Source organism: Nanorana parkeri, unplaced genomic scaffold, assembly GCF_000935625.1.
Source record: "Nanorana parkeri isolate BGI_ZX_2015 unplaced genomic scaffold, ASM93562v1 scaffold444, whole genome shotgun sequence".
NCBI lineage: Eukaryota > Metazoa > Chordata > Amphibia > Anura > Dicroglossidae > Nanorana > Nanorana parkeri.
In genome coordinates, this window is record NW_017306712.1 from 337,681 (window position 1) to 355,298 (window position 17,618).

Consider the following 17,618-nt stretch of genomic DNA (forward strand, 5'->3'; position numbering starts at 1 on the left):
ACCGACGGCGTCCGCGCGGGGGGGCGAACGAGCACATATAAACGATCGGCTGGCTATGGAGCCGCTGATCGCCTATATGTGAAACACCCGGTAACGGGTGTGTGCAATGGTCGGGTCTTTTCTGCCCGTGCGTGCCCGCTAGGGGGCGCGCGCGAGCAGAAAAAAATGCCGTCTAGCGACGGCAACCCGCCAATGCAGCAGTGCAGTCCGTCCGTTTTTTTACTACAGGCGGACGGCAAGAGGTTAAAATTGCGTGCGCCTGCGAAATTTCAAAAAACGACCATGCCTAAAATTGTCCATAGGCAATGCTTTAAAAGCTTTTACCACTCAATTTAATGTAATCATTGATTGATGGCCCTAGAATTAGTGCTTGCACTCCGGTGTTCACGGTGATATGTAACATGCATGGCGTAATGGTTGTTTTCGCACATTGGTGCACCCGATGCGTATTTACATTTATAAGTGCATGCACGTGGGGGTGGGGGACTTAAAACATTTTTGGGTGTTTTATATTTTTTTTATGTGGGACTTTAATTCGTTTTACACTTAACTTGATTGCCATCACATAGGCGGATAACAAGCCCCCTTTGTGATAGCCAATATACATTGACAGGTCCTCTTTATAGAGACATCAGTGGTCTATAAGACCCCTGATGTCACCTAGGGACCCCCAAAGAAGCTGATGAAGCAGAGATCTGCTTCACCAGCTTCTTCTCTGGCTCTCAGCCAGAGAATGACAGCTAAAGGCGGAATTAATGTAATATACATTGCTTCCGCCTTTACAGAGAGAAGGAGGAGAGAGGAGGGAAAATTATGAACTTCCCTACTTCTCAGTACGGGCAGTCGCTGTGCCGGTCCTGGGCTCACAGGAGGGACAGCGGAGCCTGGGATGACCGGCAGCGATGGGGAGGGGGCACGGCAGCAGGCACGGTCATACAAGCGATTGGCCCAGCCGCGGAGTTGGCCCGAACATTTGTATATAACAGCTGGTAACAGCTGTTTGGATTCCCGGCCGGGTCCTGTTTATGCGTATCTGCTAGGGAGTGCCCACAACCAGTAAGTAAATCAAGTAAATATACGTCCACCCACCAGGAAGCATCCGCCATCCGTCCATAATTTTACAATGGGCAAGGGGTTAATAACATATATTTCCTAGCAAACAATTATTTCTCCCAGATACAAATATATATTTTGAGACACATGTTGAACACAGCTGTTTTCCATGCAGTTAATTATGCAACATCGTAAGCAATTGGTCGCAGCAGAGTAAGTAAAATATTTATGTAATAAAGAATTGGAAAGCTATGCAGAAATTTTCACTTCAACATTGTGATCAAATCTTTATATATAATGCAATAACATTAGTTTTAATTTAAGGTTGTGATACTAAAATGTATAGAAATGTCTGAAAGGGAGGGATTATCATTATGAAAGACAATATATGTAATGAGCAAAAATATCTATCCTAATTTACTTGAGTAATTAAAAACTATTAATAGAAACACCTTAATTTGCTGAACTGGCCAAAATTCAAGCTATGTATGGAACCTAAGTGCAAAAAAACTAGAAAGTTTAGGTGGACTTAAGTGTGATACCTTCAGGGTCTCTTCACTCTGCTGTGGTTTCTGTTTGTCCATATCATCTAGCAATATTTCAGCACGGTACATCCAAGCTGTAGTGCTAGCAATGCCTTGATCAAAGGACTCCATTTGCTTTTGATATTCCTGAATTAAAGAAACAGTCAAATAAATGTTGTTCAGAAGCTGTCAAGTAAATGAGGCATTATACTACAGCAGTGAAGTCTAACACGGAACCCAGGGGCCCCATATGCAGCTCTTTATCTATTCCACATCTTTTCAGAACCAGGAAGCTCGGTGAGATGTCCTATAATCTCCTATTGTCAGAGTAGAGGAAACCAGAGACATTCATTACTGCCCTGTATGTGTCTCTTCCTCCTCCTCATGCTTATGCTGCAATGAAAGAGTGGAATCTAAAAAGAAAAATGATAATTAATGAATACATAACTAGACTTAATATTGTTTTTGACATTGTGCTCCACTTTAATTCCATAAATTAAATCTTTTGTAATGACTATATTGATTTTTTTACTTCCCCATTTTTCATAGTGAACTTGGCACAATCTTAATTCCATTTAAAAATTGTTTTTCAAGTGCATAGGCGGCACAATTTTATGTTAAGATAACAGTATTAAATTTGAAAAAATTTTAAATTTTGAAGATGTTCATGCATATGTATTATTTTGTAAAGATAAATAATATGGACAGTTTCTTCACATAAGGGAGTTATGTGCTTTTAGATTCTTTATCTGAAGTTTGAATTTTTGCCCTAGATACTACTTACAATAAACTTTATCTGGTTTACTATTTATTTGTTGCAGTATACAAGCAAACTTGTATTTACCAATAAAAGGCGGAACCATTCCTCAACTCTTGATGTTACAGCCAGCCAATTGCTATTCAGTAGACTAAGTTTATCATCAACCAGATTGCCGCTTTCACCAATCACTGCCTTGAGTGAATCCCCTAAGTCTCGGATGTTCTTTAATTGCTGTTGTCGTTTTTCCATCTCTTTTTGTATTGTCTGTAAGAAAATGAAAAGGGTCAATGTACATTTAATTGTAGCACTTTACACTTGTCAATACTTTTTTTTACATACTGTAAACACCATAATTAATTATTTATTATTATGATTAATATTGAACTTTACCTGCTTTCTTTACAAATAAGTAACCCACTAATTTTATACATCTTCAAATTGCTGCCAAAGAACAGACAAAGATACAGACTTTTTAACAAGGCAGTATAAACAGTAGTGATGGTGTACAAAGCAAAATCACCAATAACACCGAAATGCATTTCAACTTTAAAATCTTTACAAAATGTAACTTCTCATTGATCACCTGGGTTGGTTTTGCACTGTCTGTGTATGTGTATACAAGACTGACAAAGTCTGCCTAAGGTTAACTCCAGGAAGTTCATAAAGGAGGAGTCAGAACAAAATAAAGAAAGACGAGAGGAAGTAGAGACAAACCCAGATCAGAGTGAGTGGAGTTCCTTTGTAGATAAGGAGTAAAGGTAAAGACAGTAGTTAAGATCTATCCCACCCATAATAGCTGAACTTTACATCATGCAGTATAACTCTAGCATCCAAATTATTTTGAGGATAGGTGAATATTTTAGTGATGCACAGGTTTTCACATATACATATTCATATATATTCATGAGACACAAACCAAAAGATAACATACTGGCCCTGGCTTTCAGTCCCATTGCCCCCTAGTCTTCGTACTCACCTGATCATTGCCCAATGGTCCAGTTAGTGAGATTTGTCTTTCGGTCCACCACACTAACTCCTTCCCCTCTCCTATGACTCCAGTGAATGGTGATTGTGAGTCCGGTAAATTGTGATTGTGAATTTTACCCTGTCCCGGAAAAAAGCAGAGTGTGCTGCTTGTATTCTGAAAACCTCTTCTGCTTACTCAACTTCTTAGCAGGGGACAAGTGGCTCTCTACTGAAGCATTATTTCATTTATCTGATTCATGGTTGGACCACTGGAGCATGCTTCAATTATTTGATCTCTTCTTCTCTATCCCTAACTCCCAGGCCCTGTCCTGCCCCTTATTGACTTTTGAAATGTTGTGCAGTGGCATTGAGCCTGTTCGGCAAGTCATATCACAAATCTATACAATTCTTCCCCCACACGGCCCCAATCTGACTCTGACCCAGGCTTCATATCCAAGTGGGAAAAGGACTTGGTTCTTTCATTTACCCAGAATAATGTTTTATTTTCATTGCCTGCAAGTTCCAGGAGCTTGGATATAAAATTGTATCGAGATGGAACAAAGTCCTGAGTGTTTTACACTTGATCTATTCCGGGATCCATTCTACTTGCTGGCATTGTCAGACGGCAACAGGTATGATGTTACACTTTTTTTGTTCCTGCCCAAAGCTGAAGCCCTTCTGAGATAATGTCCTACAGGCCATTGAGCAGTTAGTGATGGTTGATGTGAGGGGTTATCTGGCTGCTTGCATTCTCCAACTGACTAAATGCACCATTTCCAAATACAATAATTCTCTAATGGTGCATTTCTTGAAATATGAAACTCATATTTGTATTCCCCTAATATGGAACCAAACAGATCCACCAACTTTCTGCATGTGGATTGAAAAAGTTAAGAGTAGCGCATGTTCACTTTGCAAAATGAAGTCTCATTTATCTTATTGAAAAAGTTAAAACAAAGTTACAATTTACTTTGCAAAGAATCATGTGCAAAAAAAATAAAAAAAACAGGATTTTTGCTTGTACATGATTGAATGATTGAAGTCAACATGACTTCACCTAATCACTAAGCTAAGTGAACTTTCGCTTTGCAACCTGCATTTTTATTTAACTTAGCTCATTATTTTTATTGCACGTGATTAGATATTTTTTGCAAAATGGTTTTTTATTTTCACTTTTGTTTTACCTAATTTCCTAAGAATTAGTAAAAGTTTATTTTGAAAAGCGAAAATTCACTTTAAAAGTTAACATGCTCTATGCCTTTAGTGAATGAGGTCATAGGGTCTGACGTTTGCTGTGTAGGGTACTGTAGGAAGATTACCAATAATCATCTTCCAGTATTTTCAACCTTCTTTACCAAAAAGTGAAATCTGATTGCCATAGGTAACTGCACATAAATGATCTTTCATGATCTAATTAAACAGATAAACAATTAACATTAAAATATTAATCTAAAATTTGACAGTTTCTTGGTGACATAAAAATTAAACCAAACTCTCTTTTTAATGTATGCTGCTGCAAAGTAAAGTAAGCACTCCTGCCATTTCAAGGAAATTAAATTGGGGACATTTGAACGAATTAGTAAATGCCACATTTGTTTTGTTTGGCAAATGATTGGCACATCGTTTGTAATATATTAAGGGTGGAAGTATATGCAATTTGTTCCTTGAAATGTGACATTTGTTCTGAGCACTGATAGAGAAGATCCTGGTATTAATCAAAGATTTAGACAGAGTGATGTTTTTTTTATAGACTTCTCTGCAGGATACAAAAGAAAGTGAAAATGAGAAAAAATATTGAACAGCAATAGGGTGTCACCTACCAGGGTTGATTTAAAAGTCAAAAACTAGTAATTAGAATCAGCCATGTTTCCTAGATGGATTTTTCCTCATGTACAGTTTTCTTTTCTTGCAACTGTAACTTTTGAATAAGAAGGCAATTGTGTCACTATACTCCTAAGTTTATTTACTTCACCGGTACTAAATGTAATGATTCAGTTATTATATAGTCCGTGAAATAGGAGTGTGTAATTCACTTATCTTGCAATTGTAGGAGCAATTTGTATTAATGGTTATTTGTAGAAAGAGAGATGGAGGGCAACTGCACCAGGGTCATGTATCAGCTCTATTCTCATATTCCGTAGCAGTTTAGACACATTGAGCAGCTCTACTCTCTTGTCTCTAATCCTGCTACTTAAACCTCGGTGCCTGGTAAAGCTTCCGCCAGAGCCTTCACTGAGCAATAGGTAAAAAACCTGAGGTGGGGGCTGAAACATGTACGCATTTGTTTGTTTGCTGCTGTTATGCCTTTTAACAAATAAAGTACTGGCTGGACTGATCCCCTTGCAAGTGCTGTTTTTTTAACCTATTCTCATATTCCATTCTATACAAAAAAAGTGCTGTTTTTTTATTTTCTTCACATCTCATTTTCTAGTATTTTATCTGTTATATGATGCTTTAGAAGACCCAAAATGATTGAGATGGTTGAAATATAACCTACATTTATTTTAAAAAATGGCACCTCCAGACCTAGTTTGGGCTAGTTGTCTATAGAAGATATAAGTATGGTATATGTTTTACTCTGTATTTATTAACCATGACCCTTGTGTACTGGAGGAAATAACTTTTTCAAGTCAGTATATGGATCTAAGGCTGAATTTGATGATTATAAAACAGCAAGATAAAGTGACGACAAACGCAGGAGTTAAATCTTAAAAATGCATTCAAGTACCTTCACTAATAACAAAATGTACCTTATTTGTGCATCACTCAGCTGTAGATCCTCAAATCATCTCTGAGTGCTGACACTATCCTTCTTTCTGGAGGGGGTCCAGTGTGTTGGTCCCCATGGTCCCTGTGTGTTGTAAAGTAGCCACTGCTTCAAGCTTACTCCCGTGACTACAATCTCAGATTTAGTTTACTAATTTGTATTGAAGTTATAGTCCATCATGGGAGCGAGCTTGGAGCAGTAGCTACTTTACAACACACACAGGGACCATGGAGAACAAAAGTAGGCAACCTCCAGAAGGAAAGACAGTGTTAGCATTTATTCAGAGATGATTTGAGGACCTGAACTTGTGTGATGCATTAATACTGTCAGGGGCGTCCTGAGGCTGGGTGACACCCGGAGCGGTAACCAAGTGGCACCCCGCCAAGACGTCACCGCGCGTGCGCGATGACGTCATCGCGCACGCGCGGCAGTATTCTGATACATGCCGGCGGCCATCTTGGTGATGGACGCCGGCAGAGAGAGGAGGTGACAGTCACCCGGCGAGATAAGGTATGCCGCCGGGTCCCCTCCTCTCTCCTGATACTGTACACTGCGCGTGCACGTGACATCACCACGCCAGTGCGCGATGACGTCTTCGCGCATGCGCGGCAGTATTCTGATACCTGCCGGCGGCCATCTTGGTGAGAGAGAGGAGGGGACAGTCACCCGGCGGTCCATGACCGAGCGCCCGACTTTTCAGAGGGGGCTGACACCAAAATGACTGTGAGTCATTTTGGTGTCACCCCTCCAATGATGTCACCCGGGTGCGGGCCGCACCCCCCTTGTGACGCCACTGAATATTGTCAGCTACTTTTTTTACTAGGTAGGTACTTACCCTGTACTCCGGCTTGAAAAAGAAGGGTTACCCTTCGAAACGCGTCGCCAGCCACAGCTTATCACGGCCTGCACATTGACGAGTGTTCCTAACACTCCCTTTCCACACGGGCACGGTGTAGGCACCCGCTCACGGACACTGCGCTCCACCGCCCGTTCCGCCACAGCTCCTGACAGCCTGTGACACACGGCTCTCGCTGACATCAGTCCACCATCCCCATCGGGATCACACCCCTGCTCCGATTGGTCAACATTAGACTCCGTCACCCTCCCCCTGGCAGCACTTCCGTCAACAGCCGTTCACTGTGACATCCCGGCAGCTCCTCTGCCCCGCGGCTCCCAGGCCTAGCACTGGCCGTCCCTCGGCTCTCCCGTCGACATCAGTTCACCCTGCAGCTCCAGCCACCAGAAGCTACCATCAGGACCCCGAGGACAACAGCCACCCAGAAGATCACCCCATCATCATCCTGGCTAAACACCAACCTTGCCGTCATCGCTGACATCATGCCTCCTCCATCCCAACGGTGAGTCTCAGAAGTCCACCCCCCCCCCTCTTGCCTACCAAAATAACCTCACCCCCAGTCCTTCTACCCTTGTGTCCCCAACCACACTACCGGACACGAGGAACCGAAGCCATCAAACAGAGAAGGAGACCGAATCCACCGCTCGACTTCACCGTTTCACCCCAACCTAGGGGCCACACGCTCACGCTCACCCAGTTACAGGTGAGACCATTACCTTTCTTTTCTGCCACACTGAACCACATTTATTGCGCCAGGTAGTGGCGCTTCCGTCTCTTCCAATTTTTGTTTACTTACCTAGTAAAACATTTTTAAGATTTAACTTCTGTGTTTAGTGTCACTTTAAACACCACTTTAGTGAACATCACCAAGAAAAAATAGCTAATTTACTAGCCACATGCTGCACACAATTCAGTGTTATTGGACAAATAGTATCATAGTTATATATGTTTAAATCTATGCTCCTTAGATTATATTTATGGTATACCCACCCACGCTACCCACCAAAAAAAATTATTTTTGTTCAGATCATACTTAGTGGGTGATTTTAAAATTGAAGTGCTTGTGTGTCAAAAAGGAGATACTTTATCTGTACTGTAATGATTGTTGCAACTTAAACTAAACAGAACATTCAGGGGTCTATTCACAAAGCTGCGAAGGATCTAGCCGTAGCTTCGGCTGATCCTTCAGCTTGCTTCAACCACATGACCACTTCGGTTCAGTAGAATCAAAGGGCTGCTGAATGGGCTATTCACTATAGCCCGTACAGCTCCCGAAGTTGGCATAGGGGCTCAGTCGAGCCGAAGGCATATGCTTCGGCTCGACTGAGCCGAAGTGAAAGCCGAAGCTGGACGAAAGTAACTAGTTGTAACTACTTCCTCAGACTGCTGCAAACCAACACCCTCCAGTGTTAGCCGCACAGTATCAGCACCACATTTAAAATGGCAAACACTTACACAGGATGTGTGCATTTTTAATCCTAATACCACAACTCCTCTGGGAGGTGCTAATTACCTGAGCCCTATAAAGCGCTGCTGCTCAGAAAACTCAGCGGTTGTAGAACTGCTGTGTGTATACTCCTATACTTGTTATTGTCCTTGTCCTGACCTTAGCCCTTAACCATTTATGAACATAAGCTCCCAGCCCTGACTTTTGGAAGTGTCCGACCATGCTTTTGTATTTCCCTTTTGTACTACGCATCCGGTATTCCCTTAAGACAGGGGTCAGCAACCTGCGGCTATGGAGCCGCATGTGGCTCTTTCATCCCTCTCCTGCGACTCTCTGTACAGGAGCGGAACTACTGCTGGGGCCTGAGGCTGTGGGGGGGCCCAGTTAAGTCCAGTGCCCCGCACTGCCAACGGGCTTCTCAGCAAGGGGGCGGGTCCTGCAACTCACTTCCTCTCCCGGCCGCGTCCCTAATAGGCAGTGGGAGAGGAGAAGTGTGTGTCACATGCCCCGCCCCCTGCAGTGCACACCACCTGGCTGGGATGCTGCCTGTGAGGCTTGGCAGATGAGTCTGAATGAGGAGCAGTGGGGGGAGTGGTGGTGGTATGGGTGTAACTGCACACTGATGCTTTTAATTTAATTAGAAAAGTGGATTATAATGGGCAACATTACACTGTAATGTTGCCTATTATAATCTATGTATCTGATTAAATGATTAGACAGTGCCGCTGTTCTATTAAAGTTTGTGACTAGGTTGGAATGACACATTTCAATGTAATCCAGCCCAGTTTTTTTGCGGTGTAATGTGTGACCACCAATAGGTCAAGCATTCCAACGCTTTCTCAGCTGTTCCAGGCAGATCGGCATCGCAAATCGTATATGCAGGAGAACTGATCTGTCCTGGAACAGCTGTTCCGTCCTGAAATGTCACTTCTATCTGACTTAATGAGTGGTGTGGAATCTGAGATCGCACTCACAAATCCAGATAGAAGTGACATTTCAGGACCGATCAGCTGTTCCAGGGCAGATCAGTTCTCCTGCACATACGATTTGCGATAACGATCTGCCCTGGAACATCTGAGAAAGCATTGGAATGCTTCACCTATTGGCAGCCACACATTCCACTGCCAAAAAACTGGGTGGGATTACATTGAAATGTGTGACCACGTCACTGGTCACACATTGTAACGTAGTCACAAACTTTGATAGAACACTGCCATCAGGGGGGCTAGTACCAATGTGAGGGGTCTGGGCAGCCTGGTGGGCCTCTTACATGAGTATCAGCTGTACCAGGGGCATCATGGCAGAGGTGACAGGGAGGGGGTGGAGGAGGCCAGGTCCCAGCAGCAGCAGGTAAGAGGAGTTGGGAGGAGGTACAGGGAAATGGTCCCCGGCAACCAGCCCACCTGAGGCCCTGCGGAGCCGCCATAGAGAGTCTCAGATGGGCTTTGCAGGACCTATGGTGTGCTCTGCAGAGTCACTCTCAGGTGGGCTCTGTGGGGTCTCAGGTAGGTCCAGAGTCCAGTGCGTTACTAAGCCCAGAGTCCAGCGCGTTACTAAGCCCAGAGCGTTACTAAGCCCAGAGTCCAGTGCGTTACTAAGCCCAGAGTCCAGTATTTTACATGCTTATTATATATTACTATATACATTCTATACATAGCATAAAGGTAAAAAAATGATATATGCTTATATATGTGTTATTTTCATTTTGGATGTCAAAAGCAACAAATTATGGTAATATATTTCTCTATTCACTTCATACATGGGTCTACTTTCTAGAAACATAAGAGAGTAGTCTGAGAAACAACTTGGTATATATTTGAGCTGTAGAATGTGATATATCATATGTGTGTATTTTTGTATGTCATTTGACTCATTTAAGCTAGAATCGCAAACTAATATTACAATAATAATATTAGAAGTGGTGACTGGACTTTACGGGCTGTGGTCTATGGGGGATAGAGAATACAATTATACAGGTGAAACTCGAAAAATTAGAATATCGTGCAAAAGTTAATTTATTTCACTAATGCAACTTAAAAGGTGAAACTAATATATGAGATAGACTCATTACATGCAAAGCAAGATAGTTCAAGCCGTGATTTGTCATAATTGTGATAATTATGGCTTACAGCTCATGAAAACCCAGATCCACAATTTCAGAAAATTTTTGGCAGTGTGGGCAGGTGCCAAGTCTTGCTGGAAAATGAAGTCAGCATCCCCATATCGCTCGTCTGTGGAAGAAAGCATGAAGTGCTCCAAAATCTCCTGGTAGATGGCTAAGTTGCATTAGTGAAATAAATGAACTTTTGCACAATATTCTAATTTTCCGAGTTTCACCTGTAGTATAGTAATCTAGTAATTAAAAATCCAAACCTGGAAATAGACTGTTACATTTCCATGAATAAGACATATGTTAGTGATTGCCATCTTCTTTGTTACATTTCAGAGACAATGTTGCAAATACTTACTGTTGACAGTTTTTGATACATTATTTCATATTTTTAGTCCATTAAATGACTTGATTAGGAACTTTTTGCAAAAGAAAACAGAAGCAAAATGGCTTGAGAGGTAAAATAAATCTTTTAGACTCTGGGTCTTACTAATCAAAGTGTCTGAAGTGAAGGTAATCTTGTTGCCCATAGCCAGTGCAGTTGATCTGCTTCTCCTTTTCATTCTCTTATGCAGCATTTGTAGAATGAAAGGGCACATTTTACTAGTTGATGTAGGCAAAAGAAACAGTTCAAACACTTTGATAAAGTTAATTTTCTTTCATGTTGAGTTCATGGGACTTTATTTTGTTCTTTACCTGGAACTCAGAAATTTCTATAAAGATGCTAGTGAATGGAGATTTGTGGATTGCTCACCTTGCTCCAGGCAATTTCTTCCTCTAAGTTACTTGGCATTCCCTCCTCAGAGGATCTCCTTGTAACTTCTGTGTCTATCATTGCTAACCATTCAGTCAAGCTGGTTGTCTCTTTTCTTAGCTTCCTCGATAGTTTTAGGCATTTTTCCAAGACCTGCTTCGCCTCAGTCACCTGATTAAAAGAAAAATCATATAAAAATATTCAACAGCTGAAACAAGCTGTGAATTGACACATCAAACAAGCTTATTAATTTGGAAGTGCAAAAAGCTGTGTGCAAAATGTAGCAACCAACTGAAATTTAATTTTACTTAGATCAGAGAAAGATTAGTTCAGATTATTTGCTACATTTTTGTTGAATACACATGAACTATTGTCATTGAACCTTCAGGCAAATATGAAATCATATAATTAAATGCAGGTTTGTAGTAATTATAATGTTATTGTTCTGTTTAATGGCAAAATATGCTCACAAATATATTTATGATTGAAACAAAGAAAAAAAACCTAGTAGAGTAGAAGCTGCTCACTTAAATGTTTATTTTGAAACGTTTTTGTGTGGAGGGGGAGCACACATTGCTGCAGCGTGATCCGACGGCTATACAGAAGTACTACACATCACTTCAGCATTCAGAAATCACAGGGGAGTTCAGCCACAGGAAGTGTAATGATCTCCCTCCAATCTCAGTGCAGAGACCCACTATGCTGATAGTGGGCAGTGGGGGCATTGGGGGTGTAAACTTTCAACACTATCTAAGAGAAGGTGGCTCTACATCTACCTGAATGCTTGTATGTAACAGCTGTTACTGGCTGTAAACAATGTTCACGTCTCCTAGGGGGAGGGCACGTGGGAGCGAGAGTGGGGAAACAATGCTTAAAATAGGCCACCCACTGTTAAGAGTCTGTCGTCCAGCTATTTAATTAGAATGACTGGACAGCAAGAAAAATACTAGCACATGAATGAAGTGATTTAGTAAGCTTGGTGAATAATAATTTTGCAGGATTAACAGTCTCTGTTCCTTTGGTAAACATATAACAATGTTTTAATATTTTAACAATGCATGACCTCTAAATTTGATTTAGCACATTATACATTTATACATAAAACTAATATGTCAAAGTCTAGCACAGCATAGATTAGCCTCAAATAACAGTAGAGAGGAATGAACTAGTTTACTGGCACAACAGTTATTAGAAATGGCAGCACAAGACTCTTTCTTACTGGTTCCCTTTCTCTCTGAGATCAGAATAGGGAGCAGGCACGCTCAAAGGTGAAATATTAACTGTGAAGGGGTCAAAGAAAGTAAAGAATGATGAAGAGTTTTAAATAAACCAGTATCAAAATAAAAAAAATGTCAATATAAACAACAAGTTACTTGCTTGTATGCTTGCTCTTTCAGTCACTGTGTCAAACTATATGACCAAGCAGGGAGCAAGATAGAGCCCCAAATAGCAACTTAATGTTAATTCTTTTACAACTCCTTGCTAAAAGAGCTCCTGCTGGGTCTGCATCTATGTTCCAAAGTCCAACTACTTCATTGCAGATGGTGGAGTTAGACTTTCCTAACGGACAAGCTAATTTAAAGTGTATTTAAACCTGTGATGGTACTCTAAGCATCACCCTGCACAGAGGTTTCCCACTTCATAAGACAAGAATATAAGGCCAGCAGACTAAGAATGGTCATCACTGGGGTTTGTTAACTTCATGGTTAACTCTATGTGTGGCCAAACAATAGCTGCCACAACTTGTTTTAATGAAACACATACTGTGCACTTATAGAGAGTTTTATAGAGACATACTATTATATACATGAGTTGTCTAGATCACACCAGAGATATAAAGTGTCTTATCTGCCTATAGCAAAAAAAATGGCAAACACACTCGTCAACTTGTTACCGCGGCTGTGCGACTTTCACATTTTCTGCAGAAGACGTGTAACTAAACCTCTGTTTTTAACTTTGCGTTAAAAACAGTGAGACAAGTTTTTTTGCATGCTGGCTGGCGAGTGTGCTGGGAAAACTTTTTGACGTTTTATCTGCCTATGCTACATGGAAACATAGTCATAAGTATTATCAATGTGACAGTATTCTCAAGTAGAATTATCAGGAGGTCAGTGATACTAGGAAAAACACACTTTTTTCTGTTCATTACAGTGTCATTGCAAGAAAATGTTGCATTTTACTTGTACAAGCTAAAAGGCTTTGCAATATGCTTTGCCATTAATTGCTACAGTATTTTGGAGTTTAGGGAGTAGAATGAAGAAAACATAACCATGTATTTTATTACTTAAAGTCTAATGCAAACTGTATATTTTCCTTGCAATGTTAAAAGAAGAGACACTGCAGTTTTATGAATAGCATTTGTAATGCAGAAATTTTAATTTCAAAATGTAAACCAGTTTTTATTTTGTATTTACTTATACAACCAGACAGAACTCTTTTGGTACATCATCCTAATGGTAAACACTACACTTTTATGCCTGCAAACTCCAAGCTTTCTGCCTTACTCTAAACATCAAAATGTATATATTGGAAATAAACTTTAAGTCGAGTTGAAATGCTGCCATCTACAGTACAAATATTTTTTCACAGCTCTGTTATGTGCATGGTGTAATTTAATTTGCTTATTTAAAATTAAATGTGTTTGTAAATGGGTATTCTAGAAATGGCAAGTGTAGCAGTTAAAATCAATTAAAGTCACTAATGGATTTCCTATGTGCATCAATATACAGTATGAATTGTGTGCAGCAGTTCTCATAATTTCAGAGCTTATATAGTAGTATTGATTGAATGTGGTCTGTTGGTACAAAATAATTTGCAATAAATATTCTTATAAAACAGCAGTTACCCTAATGTGTAAATGTTTATGCTACACACTTCTCTGTTGTTCGGACAATTATTCTCCAATCTCTACTAATATTTTCCTTATAACCTTTTTACATTTTTTCTATTACAATCACTACATAAGCATCCCAATTTTTAAAACACATGGAAATATAAAAACAATTCAGGTCTCTGCTCTACAATGCAAAGCCCAATTTTCCAAAATAAATAACCCAAGGTATGCAGTACAGAATGTGCCCATGTTAGTTGGTTTTTGCTTTGTTACTGCTGGCCGTAGAGTCACAAGCGGGAAGAGTGAAGTACAAATTGTGTTTTGCAGTGCTGTTACTGTGCAGGAAAGGAGTTTTAAACACATATGAACAAATAAAAAATGAAGGCAAAAGGGGCACCATGTAACAGGGATGTTCAGCCCATGGGACATTAACATGGACTTGGTATTATTTCTGTAACACAGATTTATAGCAAATAATGCAAAGTTAATTACTGTTAAAAGAGTGTTTTTTCTTTATGGAAAATCTGTGAAACAGCAATTTTGTATGTGCTGTGCACATGCAATATCCTCTTGATTTACTGACTGACTAAGTATGTACATCAGTGAAAGAGGCCTTGTTTTCATGTCAGTGTCTGCCCTTATACAACTCCAGACCCCAGGCTGTGGCAATTACTAGTTTCCATGTTTTACATGTTTTGCAAGGCTTCCCTGTAGGGATAAAATACAAATAATAATAATAATGTGCCCTGACATCTTCTACATCTTCCTTCAAATTAGAATAAAAGAAAAAAGTATTCCTTCTGTAAATAACAAAAAATAGCATGGTACATAATCAGTTAAATTCCTTTTTCTTAGATGTTCATTCCCACCTGAGCAATCTAAATGCTCTAGGCAGTGTAATATGTATGGGTTTCTGGTTCCTTTGCAATCCTTACTCCTTCTTTAGCACAACAAGCATCACCTCAGCAAGTTCTGTTCGTGTTCATTATGTGCCAATAATAAAAAGATGTCTTATTTCAAATGGCTCTAAATAACAAGGTTGAAGCTATTTGGCAGCTTAATTAAGAACTACTCCCTAGTCATCCTTTTTAAATTAGCTTATGGTCTCCAGCCTAGAAGGTGTTTGGATTTATAACAGAGTACCCCTGTATCAGGGCACATAGCATAAGAAAGACCTTTGTTGGTTTCAGATAAAAATAACGTAACACTAATACTAAAATTCACAGGGAGTCCTGCAAATGGCAATGAAACAGATTAAAATAATGTATGCCGTGACATTTCTGAATCTTATGTGCAGTAGACTGAGGATAGTGCAGGTAGAAGTGGTAATGGACAAACACCCTGCTGGCAAGCCTGAAGCAACATTTTAATCAGACAACTATTCCTGAATTTTAACAATCTGTATTACCTCTGCCAGGCTATTGTTATACTTGATAAGTATAACATGTTTACATGTTTATCTGTGGGTGCTAGGATATCTTATGACCTCAGAAAAAAATGAATTTAATGTATTTGTATTGTTTAGGAGGATAACAGCAATACCTGACACCCACTTAACTCTTGTTGATGCACTGCAAATTGATGATGTCTCTGTAAAATTCTTCTCTCTGACCCCCTTATACTCTCATTGCCTGTGCTCGCTCACTGCTCTTCCTACTCTGCAGCCAGTCGTATGGGGGAGAATGTGACTTTCTTCCCTTGAAAAGTGCATATGCCTAACAGCCAATCATTAGGCTCAAGCATTGTCACATGACCAATGAGTGATGCCATTGCTCCCTCAGGTCATTCACACAATTTTCGGGGCCAGCTGCAATGGGGGAAAGGAGCAGTGAGGAAGTGTAGACAAGGTGAGAATAAGGGTCAGGGTTGTCACTTTGTCTTGCATAGGCAAATCAAAGTTTTTTGATTCATGCTGGAACTACACATCTGTATTAAAAGACAACGTTTTTGGATAAAGCAGGGAAAGGTTAAAACCTCTGCATGGTTTTTACTGCTGCATCCCACTAAAAAAATCCACCCTGTATATTTGTCCCAGTGACAATCATTACTGGTAATAAAAATTAGGGAAAATTCAACATTTTTAGTTATCCCTGGAATAGGAAAAGAGGGGAAATCTTCCAATGCGGACACTTGCCCCGGTGGCAACTGCCTAAGAATGGATTTCCGAACACATTGTGAAAATTAGGGATGCACCGATACAAGCATCGGTATCGGCGGCGATACAGAGTATTTGCATGAGTACTTGTGCAAATACTCCGATACAAAAAAACGAGTACCTGTGCCACGTCCGCCATCTTCAGGGACCCGAAACCGCCGCACACAGGACCTCCATAGAGTCTTCAATGAAACAAGATGGCCGCAAACTCCTCCTCCAAGTCCTCAGTCATCTGTTCCATTCTGACCTCTTCTCCTGCTGATTGGCCGATTGGATGATTGACAGGCTTCCTCACCAGTCAGGAGTGACTGGTGAGGAAGCCTATCATCATCCAATCGGCCAATCAGCGGGAGAAGAGGTCAGAATGGAGCAGATGACTAGGCTGTGACACGGAGTGGCTGAAGCAGATGGAGAAGACGACACAGCAGGTTAGTGCTGCAGCACCATATATACCAAAAAGATAAATCAGCTAACAAGAGTGGCTGGTTTAAAAAAGGGTTAACAGAGGATCGGGACAAGTATTCCAATTACAAAAAGAGTTTATCAGATAAAATATCAGTTTTGGACATAAACATCATATCACTAACTGGTTTTTTTTTTAAAAAAACCAGCCACTCTTGTTAGCTGGTTTATCTTTTTGGTATATAGGGTTCATTTTGGTTACAGGTCTGGTTGACAAAAATAAGATAAAGGGTAATTTAAATGGTTCGGATCTCCAGGCAGAAACAAAATAGTTTTCTATTAGTACTGCAGCACTGCATGGGAGCTGGGCACAAAAATGCTGTTTAACTGCATATAATATTTAAAAAAAGACATTAAATAAAGAAATAACTATGTAGATATTTCTAAGTAAGGCTTGTATCCCCCTAGTGGTGAAAATAGATGAGCACATGCCCAGAATCCCGAACACTGTATAGTGTGGCACAGCTATATCCAATTCTGCATACCAGGCTTTATATTATAAAAAAATAATATAAAGCCAGTTATACAGAATTGGATATAGCTGTGCCACACTATACAGTGTTCTGGAGTCTGGATATGTGCTCATCTATTTTCCCCACTATGGGGATACAAGCTAGCAATTGCATGATCTAAATATTAATTTCATTATTCAATGTCTTTTTTTATATTATACATTTTATAACATTAAAAAAAGACATTGAATAATGAAATGAACTGAATATTTAGATCATCCCATTGCTAACTAAGTCTTGTATCCCCATAGTGGGGAAAATAGATGCTCACATGTCCAGACTCCAGAACAGTGTATTATTGTATAGTGTGGCACAGCTGTATCCAATTCTGCATACCTGGCTTTATATTATAAAGTTCTTATAATATAAAGCCAGGTATGCAGAATTGGATATAGCTGTGCCACACTACAGAGTGTTCA

At 40.2% G+C, this 17,618-nt stretch overlaps 1 protein-coding gene across 1 annotated transcript in view; it reads right to left on the reverse strand.

Moving 5' to 3' along the window:
• The window catches only part of LOC108790078 (dystrophin-like), a 703,081-nt gene that overhangs the window by 325,457 nt on the left and 360,006 nt on the right, over window positions 1-17,618 (reverse strand). The window contains exons 29-31 of the mRNA XM_018560268.1: window positions 11,238-11,408; window positions 2,422-2,601; window positions 1,596-1,724 (exon numbers count right to left, since the gene is read on the reverse strand). Coding sequence (XP_018415770.1) covers window positions 1,596-1,724; window positions 2,422-2,601; window positions 11,238-11,408 — 480 coding nt within the window. The remainder of the gene's footprint in view (window positions 1-1,595; window positions 1,725-2,421; window positions 2,602-11,237; window positions 11,409-17,618) is intronic.